At 44.0% G+C, this 14,758-nt stretch overlaps 1 protein-coding gene across 1 annotated transcript in view; it reads left to right on the top strand.

Moving 5' to 3' along the window:
* LOC138573356 (tropomyosin alpha-1 chain-like) overlaps positions 1-12,404 on the top strand; it is a 132,235-nt gene extending 119,831 nt beyond the window's left edge. The window contains exons 7-9 of the mRNA XM_069649329.1: positions 1,319-1,381; positions 5,658-5,727; positions 12,116-12,404. Coding sequence (XP_069505430.1) covers positions 1,319-1,381; positions 5,658-5,727; positions 12,116-12,198 — 216 coding nt within the window. The 3' untranslated portion in view covers positions 12,199-12,404. The remainder of the gene's footprint in view (positions 1-1,318; positions 1,382-5,657; positions 5,728-12,115) is intronic.
* Positions 12,405-14,758: the final 2,354 nt, after the last annotated feature.

Raw genomic sequence — 14,758 nt, 5'->3', positions numbered from 1 at the left:
TGCCTGGGTGCCAATCACCAGCTGTGGTCCACTCCTGGGATCAACGGCATCCGTGCTGCTTTGCTCCTTCAGGTAATAGTTCTATGGCAGCTTCCATAGAAAATGAATCCAAAGATGCAGGAGTCATTAGGGCTGGAAACTGTGCATAAGGACTTTGCAAATTTGGATTTTGGATATACAACCCCTCCCAAATGTTGTTGAGGGCCCAGGAAAGTAACTAAAAGGGCTTTGCAGTCTGCATTTTCTTGGGAATGGCTTCAACATGTCCAGGCTCGCAATAAGGTGAGTACATTCCAGCCATATCCCCTAGCGCAGCGAAGACCTCTCTCCAGCAATGTCTCCTTTCAGCCCTGCCTCCCATAGAATACTGTTGAGTCGCATGATGAATTTGATCCAATTGTAACATAGCTCCTCCACCTTTTCCTTCTCATGCCTTCCTGAGCAACAAATCTATCCCTCGCCCTCCTCCAACTATCTACCCAACTCTACCACTGCTGCATGTTCTATCATACTCCTTGTTTGCCTCTCTGACAGGCAACACGCTTCAACACCATAACCTATGGTAGGAGGCAATATACAAATGCAAGATAACATAAAAAAATAAGGCACAGGTAGGTTAAAAGAATCTGATGTTATTACACATGTAGAGCAGGACATTGGGCCTCATTCTAAGTGTAGCGGTCCAGAAATAAGGGTGCCGGTCGCACCATACTGGCACCCTTTCCAGATCGCCACACTCCAACTATGCCTTCCGGGGCCGTTTCGCCTGGCAAGTCTGATCTACCGGGCGCAACGGTCCCAGATGGCAGATTCTTCACAAAGGCACAGGCACCATTAACAGTACTTCTGTGAAACAATTGGGAACTTCCTGAATCCGCAGCCTAATATCCCAGGCCACCGGGACTTGTATGTCCCGGTGGTACCACGATTTTAAGCGGCGGAATTCGGTGTTACGAGGACGGCGGCAACCCGCCGGTAGCACCCGCGGGTTGCCGCTTTCCTCGCAATGAGGTCCATTGTCTTAGCATACCGTGACTCTGTTTAATGGACATTTCTAAACTTTTAATCTCATTAAAATCAAATCAATTTGATTCATATCCGATCTATGTGACAGTGAAAGTGTTTTAAATTACTTGCTTTTTGTATGGGGTATTCTTTCTTCCATCTAGAATGATATTTGAAAAGCATCAGTGACCGAGGTGTCAGAGTTTCTATTAATACGTTTAAAATGTAAACACTTTTTTGCCATTTCTGTTACAAATACTTGATCATTGTGTATATTGCTTGAACCTGATACAATATTGAACTGTATTTGCAGTACTCTGAAAAAGAAGATAAATACGAAGAGGAAATCAAGATGCTTACTGATAAACTCAAAGAGGTGAGATATTGCTCCATGGCACCAGTCTGAAGACTAAACTGATGGGGAGGTGTGAGTCGTGATTTATCGTCTTTCATACTTCCCCTGGCAGGACACATGCCCAAAGAGAAGCCCACATGGCGTTTTCAAGCCCCCAAACCGAAGTCTTGCAAGACTGGCTTCCCTCTTCGGCGATTTGTCCGTTCTTTCTAGTGGCAACTCGAGTTCTAAAGGGCTCTCGTGACACCATGCAAAATAAACCAGACAGTATAGAGAGCAAAATGTCTTGAGTGCAACCTGGAAGTAAAATTTGGGGGGATGTTGGCTGAGGTGACACAGAGGAGGTGGGAATGAGATTGGAGAAAAATGTTTAGTTTGCAGAGGTGAGAGTTCGGCAAGAAAATTGACTCATGAGAAAAATGCAGAATTTCAACAGTGTGTGTGTTACATCATGCAGGAAATATTAGAACACTGCATATTTCACAGTTGCAGGTGGGGTATTGAACAACAGGGAGATGTAATGGAAATCGTCATCCCAGAACGCCCAATGCAAACAAAGAGGGTTTAGAAGGGTTGTCCAACTCTGGGCCTCGAGGGCTGGAATCCTGACGGGTTTTCAGGATCTCACTCATTAATAAACATGAGGAAAAATGTGCATACATTTAGAATCAGTGTATGTACATTTATCTCATGAATATTAATCAGGGGTAGCCTAAAAACCTGGCATGGATGCAGTCCTCAATGCCTGGAGTTGGTCAACTTTAGATGAAAAGCGCCATCAAATTCACATCACGCAACAAATATAGGATGCAAGAGGTACGAGGCCTGGCAACCTCATGGGTCCACAAGACAGAGGTTGGCTCTTTCGAGCCACAGCACTCAGGAGGTATGGCAAGGAATGCCACTGCTCCTTTTTCTATTCCCAGAAACAATTCAGAGGTGAAAGGAATTCGATGTCCCAAGGAAATCTCTAAAGCAGCCTGCCAGAAAAGAGGGTTCAATATCAAGAGAAAATGGTATTGTTCTCTCGGGAAGACACAACACATTTCTAGATAAAGTAATGTAAGAGGGGAAGGCACCCACATGCGACACCCAATGTGCTGTGGTGGTCTCACATGGTGAGCAGTGAGATAAATGTCTTTCCTACAAGCACTAAAATTGTTTATGTGTTGCTTTTGTCTGTAGATTGTCCCTTTGAGTGCAATACTCCTGGCCTTTGGCTGTGTCCCTACTCTGCCTCCATGCCTCAGGAACAGTGATAGTGTGTTTTCTCCTTTCCTCCCCATCACCATCTGCATGATGTACGCACATCCAAGAGATTTATAATTGACTCTAATGAAACAGTGCATTTCATCCTGTAAGCTTACAGATGGGATTGGTTTGGATTGGAGCTGAAGGGATGGCATTTTATGGGTCTTGCATCTTTAAAAACGATCAATAAAAATATTTGAAAAAATAACAAAATGAAGGTTGACACGCTAATTTTTAATTCTCTGTGCATTGCGTACATGGCAGGAGGTGCAGAGGGAGCCAGTATGCTTCTCAAGGTCACTGGAAAACTGTATGCAGTTGCCACCCCACGTGGGAAGGGGTTGATTCCAAAGCCACATGTGAATTAGACCTCTACAAACTAGCAGATTGCTGGTCTGCTGACCAGGTTGTCGTATGATTGTTAATCTGAAGAATCCCTAAGCCCAGTGGTTTTTTTTCAGGGGCTGGTCCGTGTGAAGGATTGCCATCAGACAAAGGTGTACAAGCCCTTTTTATTAATATAATATTTAAATAATAATAAAATATTGGGGTTAATCCATCTTAGAAAAGGTTGTCTGCTAAACAGACTCCTCTTTCATTAAAGTCCATGCCAAAAGCATAGTGCACCCCGGTGCCCTACCGCATTAGTCTCCTGAGCTGCAACTCCTGCCCTCCAGTGACACAGGGTAAATTCAGAGGTCACGGGTGCCCTCTTTTACAGCTGCTATGACAGCAAAGTTACTGCACATAGAGGTTGCATTTAAATCTGCACTGCTGATCTAAACCCTAATAATTTTGATAAACTATAGCCTGGTAGCAGGGTAATCTTGAAAGATAAGCCTTACCTAGGTTCTGGTATGGTGGCTGTTGGCTCACATACGTGTTAAACCCACATCTAATTTGTAGTATGGTCATGTCAACACTTGGAGCATAGGCCAGCCGGGTGCAGTCGGTGTGTATTCTTTTCAGACCATTTGTCTATGATACAGACAGCAGAACAATATGCAGGGGGGGGCTGTCTCTCTTTGATCCTTTGTGAGGTTGAGTAGCACCTCTCTCCAGCCCATGAAGCACCTAGCAGGTGCCTTGTTGGAACCAATCCTCAAAGTGGCACACCCTAAACACATGGTCCAGCCTCAACGAGGGTGTTTCATACCAAAGTGCCTTTGATGTAGTAGGCTTGGGAAGGACGGCAGGATTAGACAGTCAGATAAAGCAGAATGGAATGGAGGAATAGTTCCTCTATGTTGATTTACGGTGGACTTCTCCTTTCTACCTGTCTCTCCCACTTCCTGCAAAGCAAAGCAATTTGCGGATGATGCAAAGAAGCAAAAGTCTCTTGTTACCTTAACAGTGATTGGATCCATTAAAGCAGATGTGCTTTTACCCAAGCTTGGAAAAGTGACGTAATCACTTTCTTTTCAATTTAGACACATATTGTCATTAATTAGCACCTGAATTGGGTTGTTGGCGGTGTTTCCAACAATCAGGATCCTTGCAATGCGGCCAATGGTTGTCTCATTAGTTTGCATGTCCAAGGATCCCAATTGCTTCCTAGTGCCCCAGCACCGGGTGCCTACCTGCTGCCCCTACACATCTACTTCCTCCCCGCTGTCCCAATGCTCCAGTACCTCCTGGCCCTCAGCCACGTAATTGTGTTTGTCTTTCCCTTTGTACGACAGGCCCATTTTCTGCAATGTTCCACATGGCTTCCCTGCAGTGTACTCCTCTCTTTTAGAATTTTAGAAAATTGAAAGGGAAATTTCTCTTCAAGAGGCTACTAAACTTTTTATGCTAGAGGCCATCTGTAACTCGGATCTGTTTCATGTTTAGAGGCCTGCCACAGTATTACCAAAATCTTGCGCTTGGTGCAAGTACAATTATGAAAACTATTAGCGCTATATGAAGAAAAAGATATCGTTTCAATGCATTTTTGTACCGGGGCAATGTTTGTATTGCGCAAATACAGAATGGTATTGGCACTAAGGCAGCCCTTCTGTAATATGGTCCCCGGTTTCATGTTCGCTTGACAAACGTTTATCATTCCAAGTATGACCATATAACCCTATGCCTACACATGGCACCCATCCTCGTGGTCGATTGCTAATATCATAGCATCCTGCGGTTGCGGCCAGCTCTGGCTCTTAATTACCCTGAACCTTTGCTAAAGGCTCCCTTGTCAGTGTGGATCGATCACTTGGGTTTCAAGGTATTAAGTGCCAGTGTTGCCAGCAACCCTCGGCCATAACTCTAAATGATGTCATAAAGGCTGCTGAGCCTCACTTTCCTCTGCAGCAAAGGTGAAGCACTTACAATGCATATCATAAATAATATAGTTGGATTCCTGCCCAAATCTATTTCCTTGCTCTAATGAACAGTTTTGAAATGTTCACACCACATGTATGTTCAAAATGACAATATAATTTAAAGGCTGTGCTTCAGAAATCAATGAATGAAACAAAGCTCTGTTGTGGACGGCTCCCATAGCAAAGCAACAGCAACTTTTGACTTTTCAAAATGTGTATATACCCCTACTGTGCGGTGTCAGCATGGTATTATGGCATTCATAATCAACTGCTGTGACGTCACGGCAGGGCAATATGTCATTTGCTCTTCTCCCTCTGGTCTCCTAAGAGCCGACAGAAGCAGAGAAAAGCCAGTGCCCCAGGTGCAATAACCCATTGCACCTCCTCATGACTACCCCTTCCACCACCTGCAACATTGGCCAATGGGACAGCCAGCGGGGTGGGGAAAAGGGACTCAGCAGGACCATGCATATAAAACATAGGGTACCTTTCAACTGTGGGGTGCATTCCACTTCAGGATTCTGGGCAGACAGCTCGAACTTTGCTCTCGTCTATCAGGTGTCATTGGTAACCCCTTGGTGTAGATAGTTGATGGCTACCCAACTATAACTCAATATGTGTTACATTGATGGTGCTGCTCTTGAAGCAGATGACCCTAGGTACTCCAGTATCGCAGTGTTGTCTGCTGTGTTCACTTGATGTTCTCACAGTATCATTATCCACTTTTCTCATTATTATAGGCTGAGACGCGGGCAGAGTTTGCTGAAAGGACCGTTGCCAAACTTGAAAAGACCATTGACGATCTGGAAGGTACTGTATGGTGTGAACACTCTGCTTTTGGATTAGCTGCCACAAGATGCTTAACAATAGTGTTTGGGAGCCAGAAACCTGTTCCCATTCAGTACGGTCCCATACTTATGGTTACCAGATGGCTCCATCTCAACCGGCTCATCGTGTTCCAGTCCTGGGATTGGCTTTTACTTTAGTGCTATGAATTCAATGTAAGGGAACAAAGACTACCTCTCGCAAAATGCAGCTGATACTGAAAGTTAAGCCCAGGAGTGGAACATGCAGTCCAGGTGACACAGAGTCGTTACATATAGCTAAGAAAGGGTGTGAAGAAACGGTTGCTCATTGAACAACTAGATACTTTAAATGCTACAGCGTCTGGTCAGTGAATGACTGCACATGGTATGATATAATAGGTTATTTATAACGTGCTTAATACCCAGAGGTTTCTAACCGCGGATCCGGGGATCGAACCTGTGTTGCTCATGGACGTCATTTCACCAAAATGCCAGGGGTAGCGGAAGTGACAACACACAACCCTTGACATCTGATGACATCACAGGAAGTGATGTCATTTGACCCAACCCCGAAGTGACATCACAGGAAGCAAAGGAACACAACCTTTCGCCCTTTGATAAAACAGGAAGGGGCATCATATAGCATTGTTCTTATGTACACAATGAAAAATATGTTTTACAATATCACTATAATGTGATATACATTTCATACACGAATGGATCACCATATGTATCATTATATCAGTGTGTATAGGCCCATATTACTAAATTACTGTGAATGCAAGAAGACATCCAAGGCAAAATCATAATGATGTGTTATTATAAAGCACTTATGCTTAAGTGTTTTATATAGAACAAAACCAGTGTTGGCACTCATTTATCGACCTCAGAAGGATGAAAGGCTGAGTTGAGGTGTTTAAGAACAGACTAAATCAGGGATTCACACCCTCAAGTGTGCCTGAAATAAACCTTTAATGAGTTTAGCAATTATTGTATAGAATTCTAGAAAGACAAATATTTTTTATTCCTATTCATTCTTATTGAGGGTCACTACTCAAAGTGTTACACTAGTGCAACTCCCTGTTTTTTTGAGAGGCCTGACCAAGAAAGCTAGCCACTCCAGAAACAAAGAGCCACATGGCACTGGCCACAGCCAGCCCAGCATCTTACATTAAAGAAAACAAATTAAAAAAAGAAAAAAAATATTTTTTTTGTTTGTAGGGGCAGCAAGGGAGACCACAGGAGTAGCAAGGGAGACCCCTAAATAACATCTCTGGTATTGCTCCGTGTCATCTTGCTTCCAAGGAGAGCACATTGCCCTGCGCTATCCTACATTGCCCAATAGGGGATGCAGTGAGACAAGAAAGAAACCACTTTACACATTACATGACATGGCAGCTACCCAGGGAGCGACATGCCAGTCCCCGTCAACAAAATAAGAAAAATGCTAGAGACAGGTGTATTTCATTTCATTGTTTAAAGCGTGGAGCTAGCTCAAGAGCGGCTGGAAAGCTCTTGCAGTGGGGCCCCGTTGCATTGCAGACCTGAAGGGATGTCCCACATACTCAACTAGGTGCCGCGAGGCCACTGAGGTCTCATTTAGTACAGGTCGACCTAGAACCCTGACAAGTACAAGCACCTAGAATCGGGAACAAGCTTTTTAATGAACTGAAACGAATATCAGAACATTGAAAATGCAGTCAAATTCGGTGTACCTGGCTATTCCCTAACCAGCTGGCCTTACTCGATGAGGTCTTTCTTTTAGTCTCACTGAAGCCCATAACACACTCTCAGACGCTAGCAGTGGCGAGAGATCGCTGGCCGTTATGGGAGAGATGACTGGCCGTTCAGCGCTACAAAACTTCACGAGGTCTCGCCTTCCTTCAGATGGTTCCAGCGCAACCGCAGCCTTCCTCAGGAAGCACAGCTCCTAGTCGATCTCTGATGCCGGATTGCTCATTCTCCCGCACATCAGCTAAGCTCAAAAGTCTGGTTCCTGAGCTGGTTCTCTGTGTGTTTCCCAGCACTAGATTGCTGGCAGTAAAAAGCACCAGTAGCGGGATTCCAACTTTTTAAAAATTATTTTCTTTTTAGAGGTGGTTTCTTTCTCTCCTGTACCATCGTTCCCCTGGCGCCGCCAACATCTAAACCCTTGCAGTTAACCCACCATCTTTGGGGGTGGGATGTGAAGGGACAGGCCCCACCCACTGTTTTAACTGTCAGCATTCTACTGCTGGCAAAGTGAACCGGTACATCTGAGGAATTTGGTTGATTTGTCTGAAAAATCAAAACCGAATCCCAAAAGACCACATTTATTTTATTTTGTTCTCCCTATCCGACTGCTTGTATATGCGAGGGGGGACACCCCCTTGCCCCTCTACATTTTGAATAACTTTACCCCCCCCACACACACCTATATATATATATATATATATATATATATATATATATATATATATATATATATATATATATATATATATATATATATATATAAATGCAGTCCAATTGGGCATCCCATATTCAGTCTTTTGGATTCAGTCGTTTTTGCCCTCAATCTTTTTGGGTAATACCCATCTGAGAACTACTGTAGTATTGCAAATGAGTGAGTGCAGCCTTTGAAATAGCACACAACACCGACCATACCCCTTCTTCCATCTTGGTGCCAGTACTACAGGGGATGAGCCAGGCACTGTGATTCAGCACTACAGCAGAAAAGTTAATATCTCTGTTTTCTTGTTGGTGGTCATGCCTTCCGCATGTCACTTGAGAAAACCAGGATTTCAGGTCCTGTAAACAGATTTGTTAGTAGCAGAATGTAAACATGGTGGCTGGTCACAGCATGTTTGTTGTGTATGGTAAACAGTTTATCCTTTTTGGTGTGTTTAGAGGTAAACCGTTTTTGCTGTATTCGTTTATATACATCCAAATAGGCTATACCAGAAACCAATCAAATATAGATGCGTCTTTATCAACTTTTCACCCTAAATATATGAAAGACATATCTCCCACTTGCTTGACCCTATCCATAGAGTCTCTGATTTGTCTACAACTGAACTGAGTACTAACACAGACCTCCCCTGATAGGTGAATCTGCTGCACCTCTCGCTTAAACTGCAGTCTTCCACAACTCATATTCTCTCTCTGAACACAGGATCACCATCTAATCACCACTATAAATGTGGGGTGTCCAACACCACTCACCTTTACCTTGAGGTCTTCAAATATGTCATAGAGACTGCATGGTCCCCCTCAACACCTCATACATTGGCTCCCCCAAACTGAACCCTTCTGAGGGATCCACTGTGCGACTGGGAGAGGTACTAATGCAAAAGTGATACTTACTGGAGTAACTAGTTGTGAGCAGACACTGAAGAGACTCATGAAGGAGGCTGTCAGGGAGGTAGTAAATGATCTGCCATCGCACATGAGATATTGTTAGAGGGCGTTCTGGGGGTGGGGGAGAATTACCATGAGAATGATGGTCTGATAAACAGGTCTTTATCAAGTCCCAGAACTCTCTAGTAATGGAGTTCAAGTTCACAACCAGCTACTTGCCATATAGGCTTTCAATGGGATTAGTCGTTGGTTAAGATGAATTTATAAACTCTGACCTGGTGGGCAGAAGTTTAGGAGGCCACTCTAGTGCAACAGGGGAACCTTCTAGACAAGGCAGACCAATCACGGTAGCTTGGCAGGCGGTCAAGACTAAGTCTCAGGAGAAGACTAAGTCTCAGGAGGGGTGAAAGTGATCGGAACCCCACAATGAGCACACACAGTAAAACTCCACAGAATACGCTTAGATAGTGTATATAAAAAATATATATACATTTATTATCGGGATTCTTGCATGTAAAGAATAATGGCTGTGCAAGGGGGCCACTCGTAGGTGATGCAAGTACTCACCGACCCTCGACACAGTCTGGGCCAAACTTTGCCAGTCTAGGCCAGGTCGCTTGTAGGTTCAACCCCTGCAGTTACACGTCACTCCGACTCCCAGCCGCTGCAGGATGGGACGATCATCCGTGGCAGGGCAGTTAGGCTCCTACAATGACCATCACAAGAGCAGTGCAACACAGGGACGGCAAATGCTTGTGGCATGGCACACTCTCTTAAATCACAACCCAACGGAGCTAGGACTACAACATTTGGTGGGATAGGGCCCAGGACCACAAGCTGGCAGTTCCTTGAGTTTCGAGTGTCAACACGGGATGGTGGCACTCCTAGGTGAAACCCCGGGTTCAAGCCGGTAAGTCTGCTGGATGACCCAGGAACACTTTCGAAGAGCCTCCATTGGAGGGTAATCAGGAGGTGCCGAGAGTAGTTCCCATTACTCCAAAGGGTCAAAGCGCCCTTACAGGCCTTCATTGATCAATGGAAAAATAGGGGTCCGACGAGGCGACAGCGGGCTCAGGGTGCCAACCCTTCCAGCATGTCTCTGACAGTTCCACAGGTTTGCTTTATGGTTTCAGGATACTTGGCTCCTTCTGTAGTTCAGTGTGAACTTCAGGCGATTGACCTGGAATGGATGCAGAGTCCCTTCTCTTATCCGGGATTCTTTTCGCGCTCAAATCTGGAATACTCAATCGAAGATATGCTCTCATGCATGCATGCCAGATGTGGACCAATCACAGTCCACAGTCCCAGTCATACAGGCATACCAGACATACTAGCACCAGATCTGCGGATTGGCACCAGACATTCCCAATCCTCTTCCTGGGCACTAGCAGACGTGACATGCAAGAGCCCGCAAAAGTTGCGGTTTTCACAGGAGGATGCATGCCGAAATAAGGAATTCCCAGGTCTGCTCGACCTGAGGGAAGGCAAAGGGACAAAATGGCCAAAGGACAGAACAAAAGACTTCATGGCACAGCCATGTTCGGCACTGGCCATAGTCTTGAGCGAAACGCGATAAACGTGGCGTGGTTCATTAAAAAGAAGTAAAAATACTTTAAAAGTAAACTGCTCCCACCAGTTCGTCCTAGGCACACTTGTACAATCACAAAAAATCCTTAGAGGGTGTCTAGGGCCGTAAAACAAAAGGACCCCTATGCACAGTACTGTAAGGTACTTGGCACATAGATAAAAAAATTACCAAAAAATGGCAGCATAATCAAAGACTAAGGGAAACATAGTTTCCCATTACTGACAGTCTGAAGGACGTATCAGTTACCCCATAACAGATGAGCAAAAGCCCATCTGTATCCTGTTTCTTCATGGCTTCATCGCTAAAAAGTTCCCAATCCCACCAGGTTTCACATGGGCTGCATTAGAGGGCAGCTGGGTGTCATGCGGTCCGCCCGTGTGACTGATCCCCAACTAGGAGGTCTGCTTTATAACGTCTGTGATTTGACCGATCTGACCACTGATTCTTTTAAATGTAAGCCTGCCCTTTGTCCTCTGGTACATGGCTGGGTGTCTTTCCCTGCTATGAATCAACGTTTACTAACCTGTCACCTGAGTTTGCGGAAGTGTCCTCCCAACAGTAAAATATCGTGTGAGGGGACTTCCTTTGATGTCAATAGAAGGGAGCGGTGTGCAGTGGCAGTTTCTTTGATGTCACTTACATTTCCCATAAGATCTTGGTTTCATTATGCCACAGCATGGTGGGGGAACCAAGGTAGTTGGCAAATCATTTGTTATTGGGGTGGCACTAGACAGGGGTAAGGCTGGTGCACTCATCTAGCTTCAGCCTCACGGAACATATGAAGCAAAAATATTACTTGATTGCTTTTTCAAATAGTTTAGAACTTTGCCTTTTTTTATTGCTGCATTCTTTTTTTCATTAGTTTAAGATTTTGGTGTCTTTTGTGTTTATATACTCATCACAAATGTTTTCTTTTCTTCACATTTCTTTATTCCATCTGTTCTCTGTTGGTGCCTGTACACTTCTACACCTATTGTACTGCTCGACATCATTTCCTACGCAATTCTACTTTCTTTGGACTGTGTGGTTCTCTACATCACTTCCTGATTACCTCTACTTCCTTTGGACTTGGTGCTGCTCTATATCATTTCCTGGGGGTGCTCTGCTGCCCTGCCTCACTTTCTGCTTACTTCTGCGTCCTCTCGACTTTGTGGCCCTCAACATAATGTCCTGTGGATGTGTGCTGCTCTACATCACTTCCTGCTTACTTCTACTTGCATTGGACTTTGCACTTCTGTACACCATGCTCTATATATTTCTATTTCATGTGAACGTGGGGCGGCACTAAATCATTTCCGGCATACGTGCACATCCTGTGGTTGTTGTACCGTACGCCATGATTTCATATGCATGTTGGACTTTGTGCTGCTTTTTGTTGAACCCGATTCTTTGTCCTTGGTCTTGCCCATCATTTCTTTATGTGGACTGCATCATTCAACCATTTAAACTTGACCTTGGCCTACAGATGAGCTATATGCTCAGAAACTCAAATACAAGGCTATCAGTGAGGAGCTTGACCATGCGCTGAACGATATGACTTCCTTATAAAAGTTGTTTTTCCTCCACTCTGATGAGGTTTATGTTTCCTTCTACGTCTCCTTTTGTCATGTGCAATGCCCGTAGGCTCCCATTGGCTGCTGCCTAGAAACTGTGCTGTAGTAGCAGCAACTATTTATAAAGATCTCCTCAATTCCTCTTGCTTTGTGTCGGTAAGAAAAATGCCTGTTGTAATAAAAACAAAAGTATCTGCCTCATGTGTATTGTCTTCACTTGCTGCACTGGTCTCCATTCAAGTTAATTAGATAGTTCAATAGTTTGAAGCCTAGTGCACCAATGCTGGACCTAAGCCTTGCGTTGTCAATAAAATGAGTTCCACACGGTTTGATAATAGTAACTCCCTGCTACACCAATCAGCATCAATAATATAGCCAATACAAAAACCATGTTTTGCAGTGGGGGGATGTTCTTGATCAATATCCACACATCACACGTCCCTTTATTGAGCGAGTTCATCCCAAAATCAAGGTACATGGAAACGTTTTTGGTTTGCTAATTTTCCCTATGAATACTCTACTTTTTAAATTAAGTTATTTGAAAAAGTGCATAATCTTGAATTAGTGTGAGCTCAAACTGGAAAAACGCTCCACTCCCTACCTACCCTGAGCCCCTGTTTTCTTTTTGGTTGAATTTTGATCCCTTGCTGCCAAATTGCCTCTCCGCCATTGTTAGATCCCCGCTCCCTGACATTGCTTCCTTGCTATTTGCTTCCCTCACCATGTACTTCCTCCTATGGCTTTTGAAGTGTCCCATTGCTTCTGGAAACCTAGGTACACGCTCAATAACCATACTAGTAATCATAATAATAATCTTTTAAAAAGGTCCAGCAATCACAGACTGGTGATGAAGCTCATAGGGTGCCTAGAAACTAACACATATCAAGGAGTAAAAATTTGAAATATGCAAACATGTCACTGCAAAGTGCAACAGAAAGTTACACTCTCTCTATCTGAGCCCCCTGTACCTCACAACATCCTTTTTGGAAAGGATCTCGCTTCCTCTATTGGGGTTTTATAAGAATGTGCAACTTCTTTTTCAACTTCAAGACCTGAAGAAGTGGAGTACAGAAGAGCTGTCTGTAGGTTCCTCAACAAACATATATGGAAAAAACAAATATGTAGTTCTTACTTGGGACAAATGACGGGGAAAGGGTGGAGCTAAAGTCAGGTGGTTATTTGATATGGCCATAGACAGAGAGGGCATGTGAAGGCAAGGTCTCACCCACTTACCCCTGTCAACTTCCTCTCTCTTAGACAATTAAAGGTGCAAAAGGCCCTATCATCTGTCTTCCCCTGGTGGTCAGCCACACTGTAGCCTCCGGAGGAGCGCGCTAGCGGATCTACCACCACCACTCAGCTCAATTGCCCTCCCTCTTATAGGTCAACACTGTGAGACAGCTGCAATGGAATGGTGTCAGCAACAGAACCAAACCCAGAAATTGCACAGCATAATTAGATACACCTTTATTGCCAGCCTTACTCCTTAGGGCCTGCCAGTGCTTTATAAATAAATAACATTAAAAAAGAATATATTGAAACACAAGATATTAGTGGCTGCTTGAGAATTTTTTCATTGAAGGGGCATAGATGTTGCCCCCAAATGTGCGCAAGCAACCAGACATGGCAAGGGAGCCCCTGCAAACCAAGGAGGGTTCTGGGGACTCCCTCCAAGAGACATTTTTTACAATGGTGGCTTTTAAAGTTTGTACATAATTGAGTAAAACGTCATACAATTTACAACGGGTTATGTAGGGTAACACATGAAAAATGCAGTAAGTTCCCGGTCTCCAAAAGTCTACAGGAGCATTGCCAAAGCATTTTCTTGTTTCCTTTACCCACAATGTATACCAGTGTAAGCAGACATGTTCATGCTGGATGCACCAATATATGCAACTATCCCTGCATAAGCACAGACATCTGTTGGTTTTGCCCATAAAACTCTAATGCCATAGTAAGCTGATAAGAAAAACTACACCAATATATGCCACTATTTGCACTTAAGTACATACTTATGTTGGCTTTGCCCATAATGCATTAATGCCACTTTAGGAAAACATGTCTGTGCTGGCTTTTCCTATATATGTTGGTATCCTCACATAAAACATGCTCATTTTGACTTTGACCAAATTGCAGTAATGGAAGTGTAAGAAAACATGTCCCGATTGGCAGCACAAATACAACAGCATTCCCTCTTAAAGAAACACTAATATTGGCTTTGCCCATAATGCACTAATTGCAGTCCAAGGAAACATGTCATGCTTGCGGAGCCGATGCATCCCACTTTCCCCACTGAAGGACACGCTCATATTGGTTTTACCCATAATACCAGCAATCTTGGTCATCCGAAAGGTGGCCTGTTGATTTCTGTTCAATCACCATGGTCTATTATCAAACTCGCACTATCCAATGAGTACATATTAGTGGCCAAACTAACAGGGATGTCGACCGTCCTAATTGTTATCAATATTTATGATCCTCCCAATTTGGTTAAAACTGCAGCCAATATTGAGACTGTTGAAAATGTGCTGAAACTGTTCAATCATCGCTACCCT

Source organism: Ambystoma mexicanum, chromosome 1p, assembly GCF_040938575.1.
Source record: "Ambystoma mexicanum isolate Mex_15411 chromosome 1p, UKY_AmexF1_1, whole genome shotgun sequence".
Lineage (NCBI taxonomy): Eukaryota > Metazoa > Chordata > Amphibia > Caudata > Ambystomatidae > Ambystoma > Ambystoma mexicanum.
This window is presented reverse-complemented; position numbering and strand designations above follow the sequence as displayed.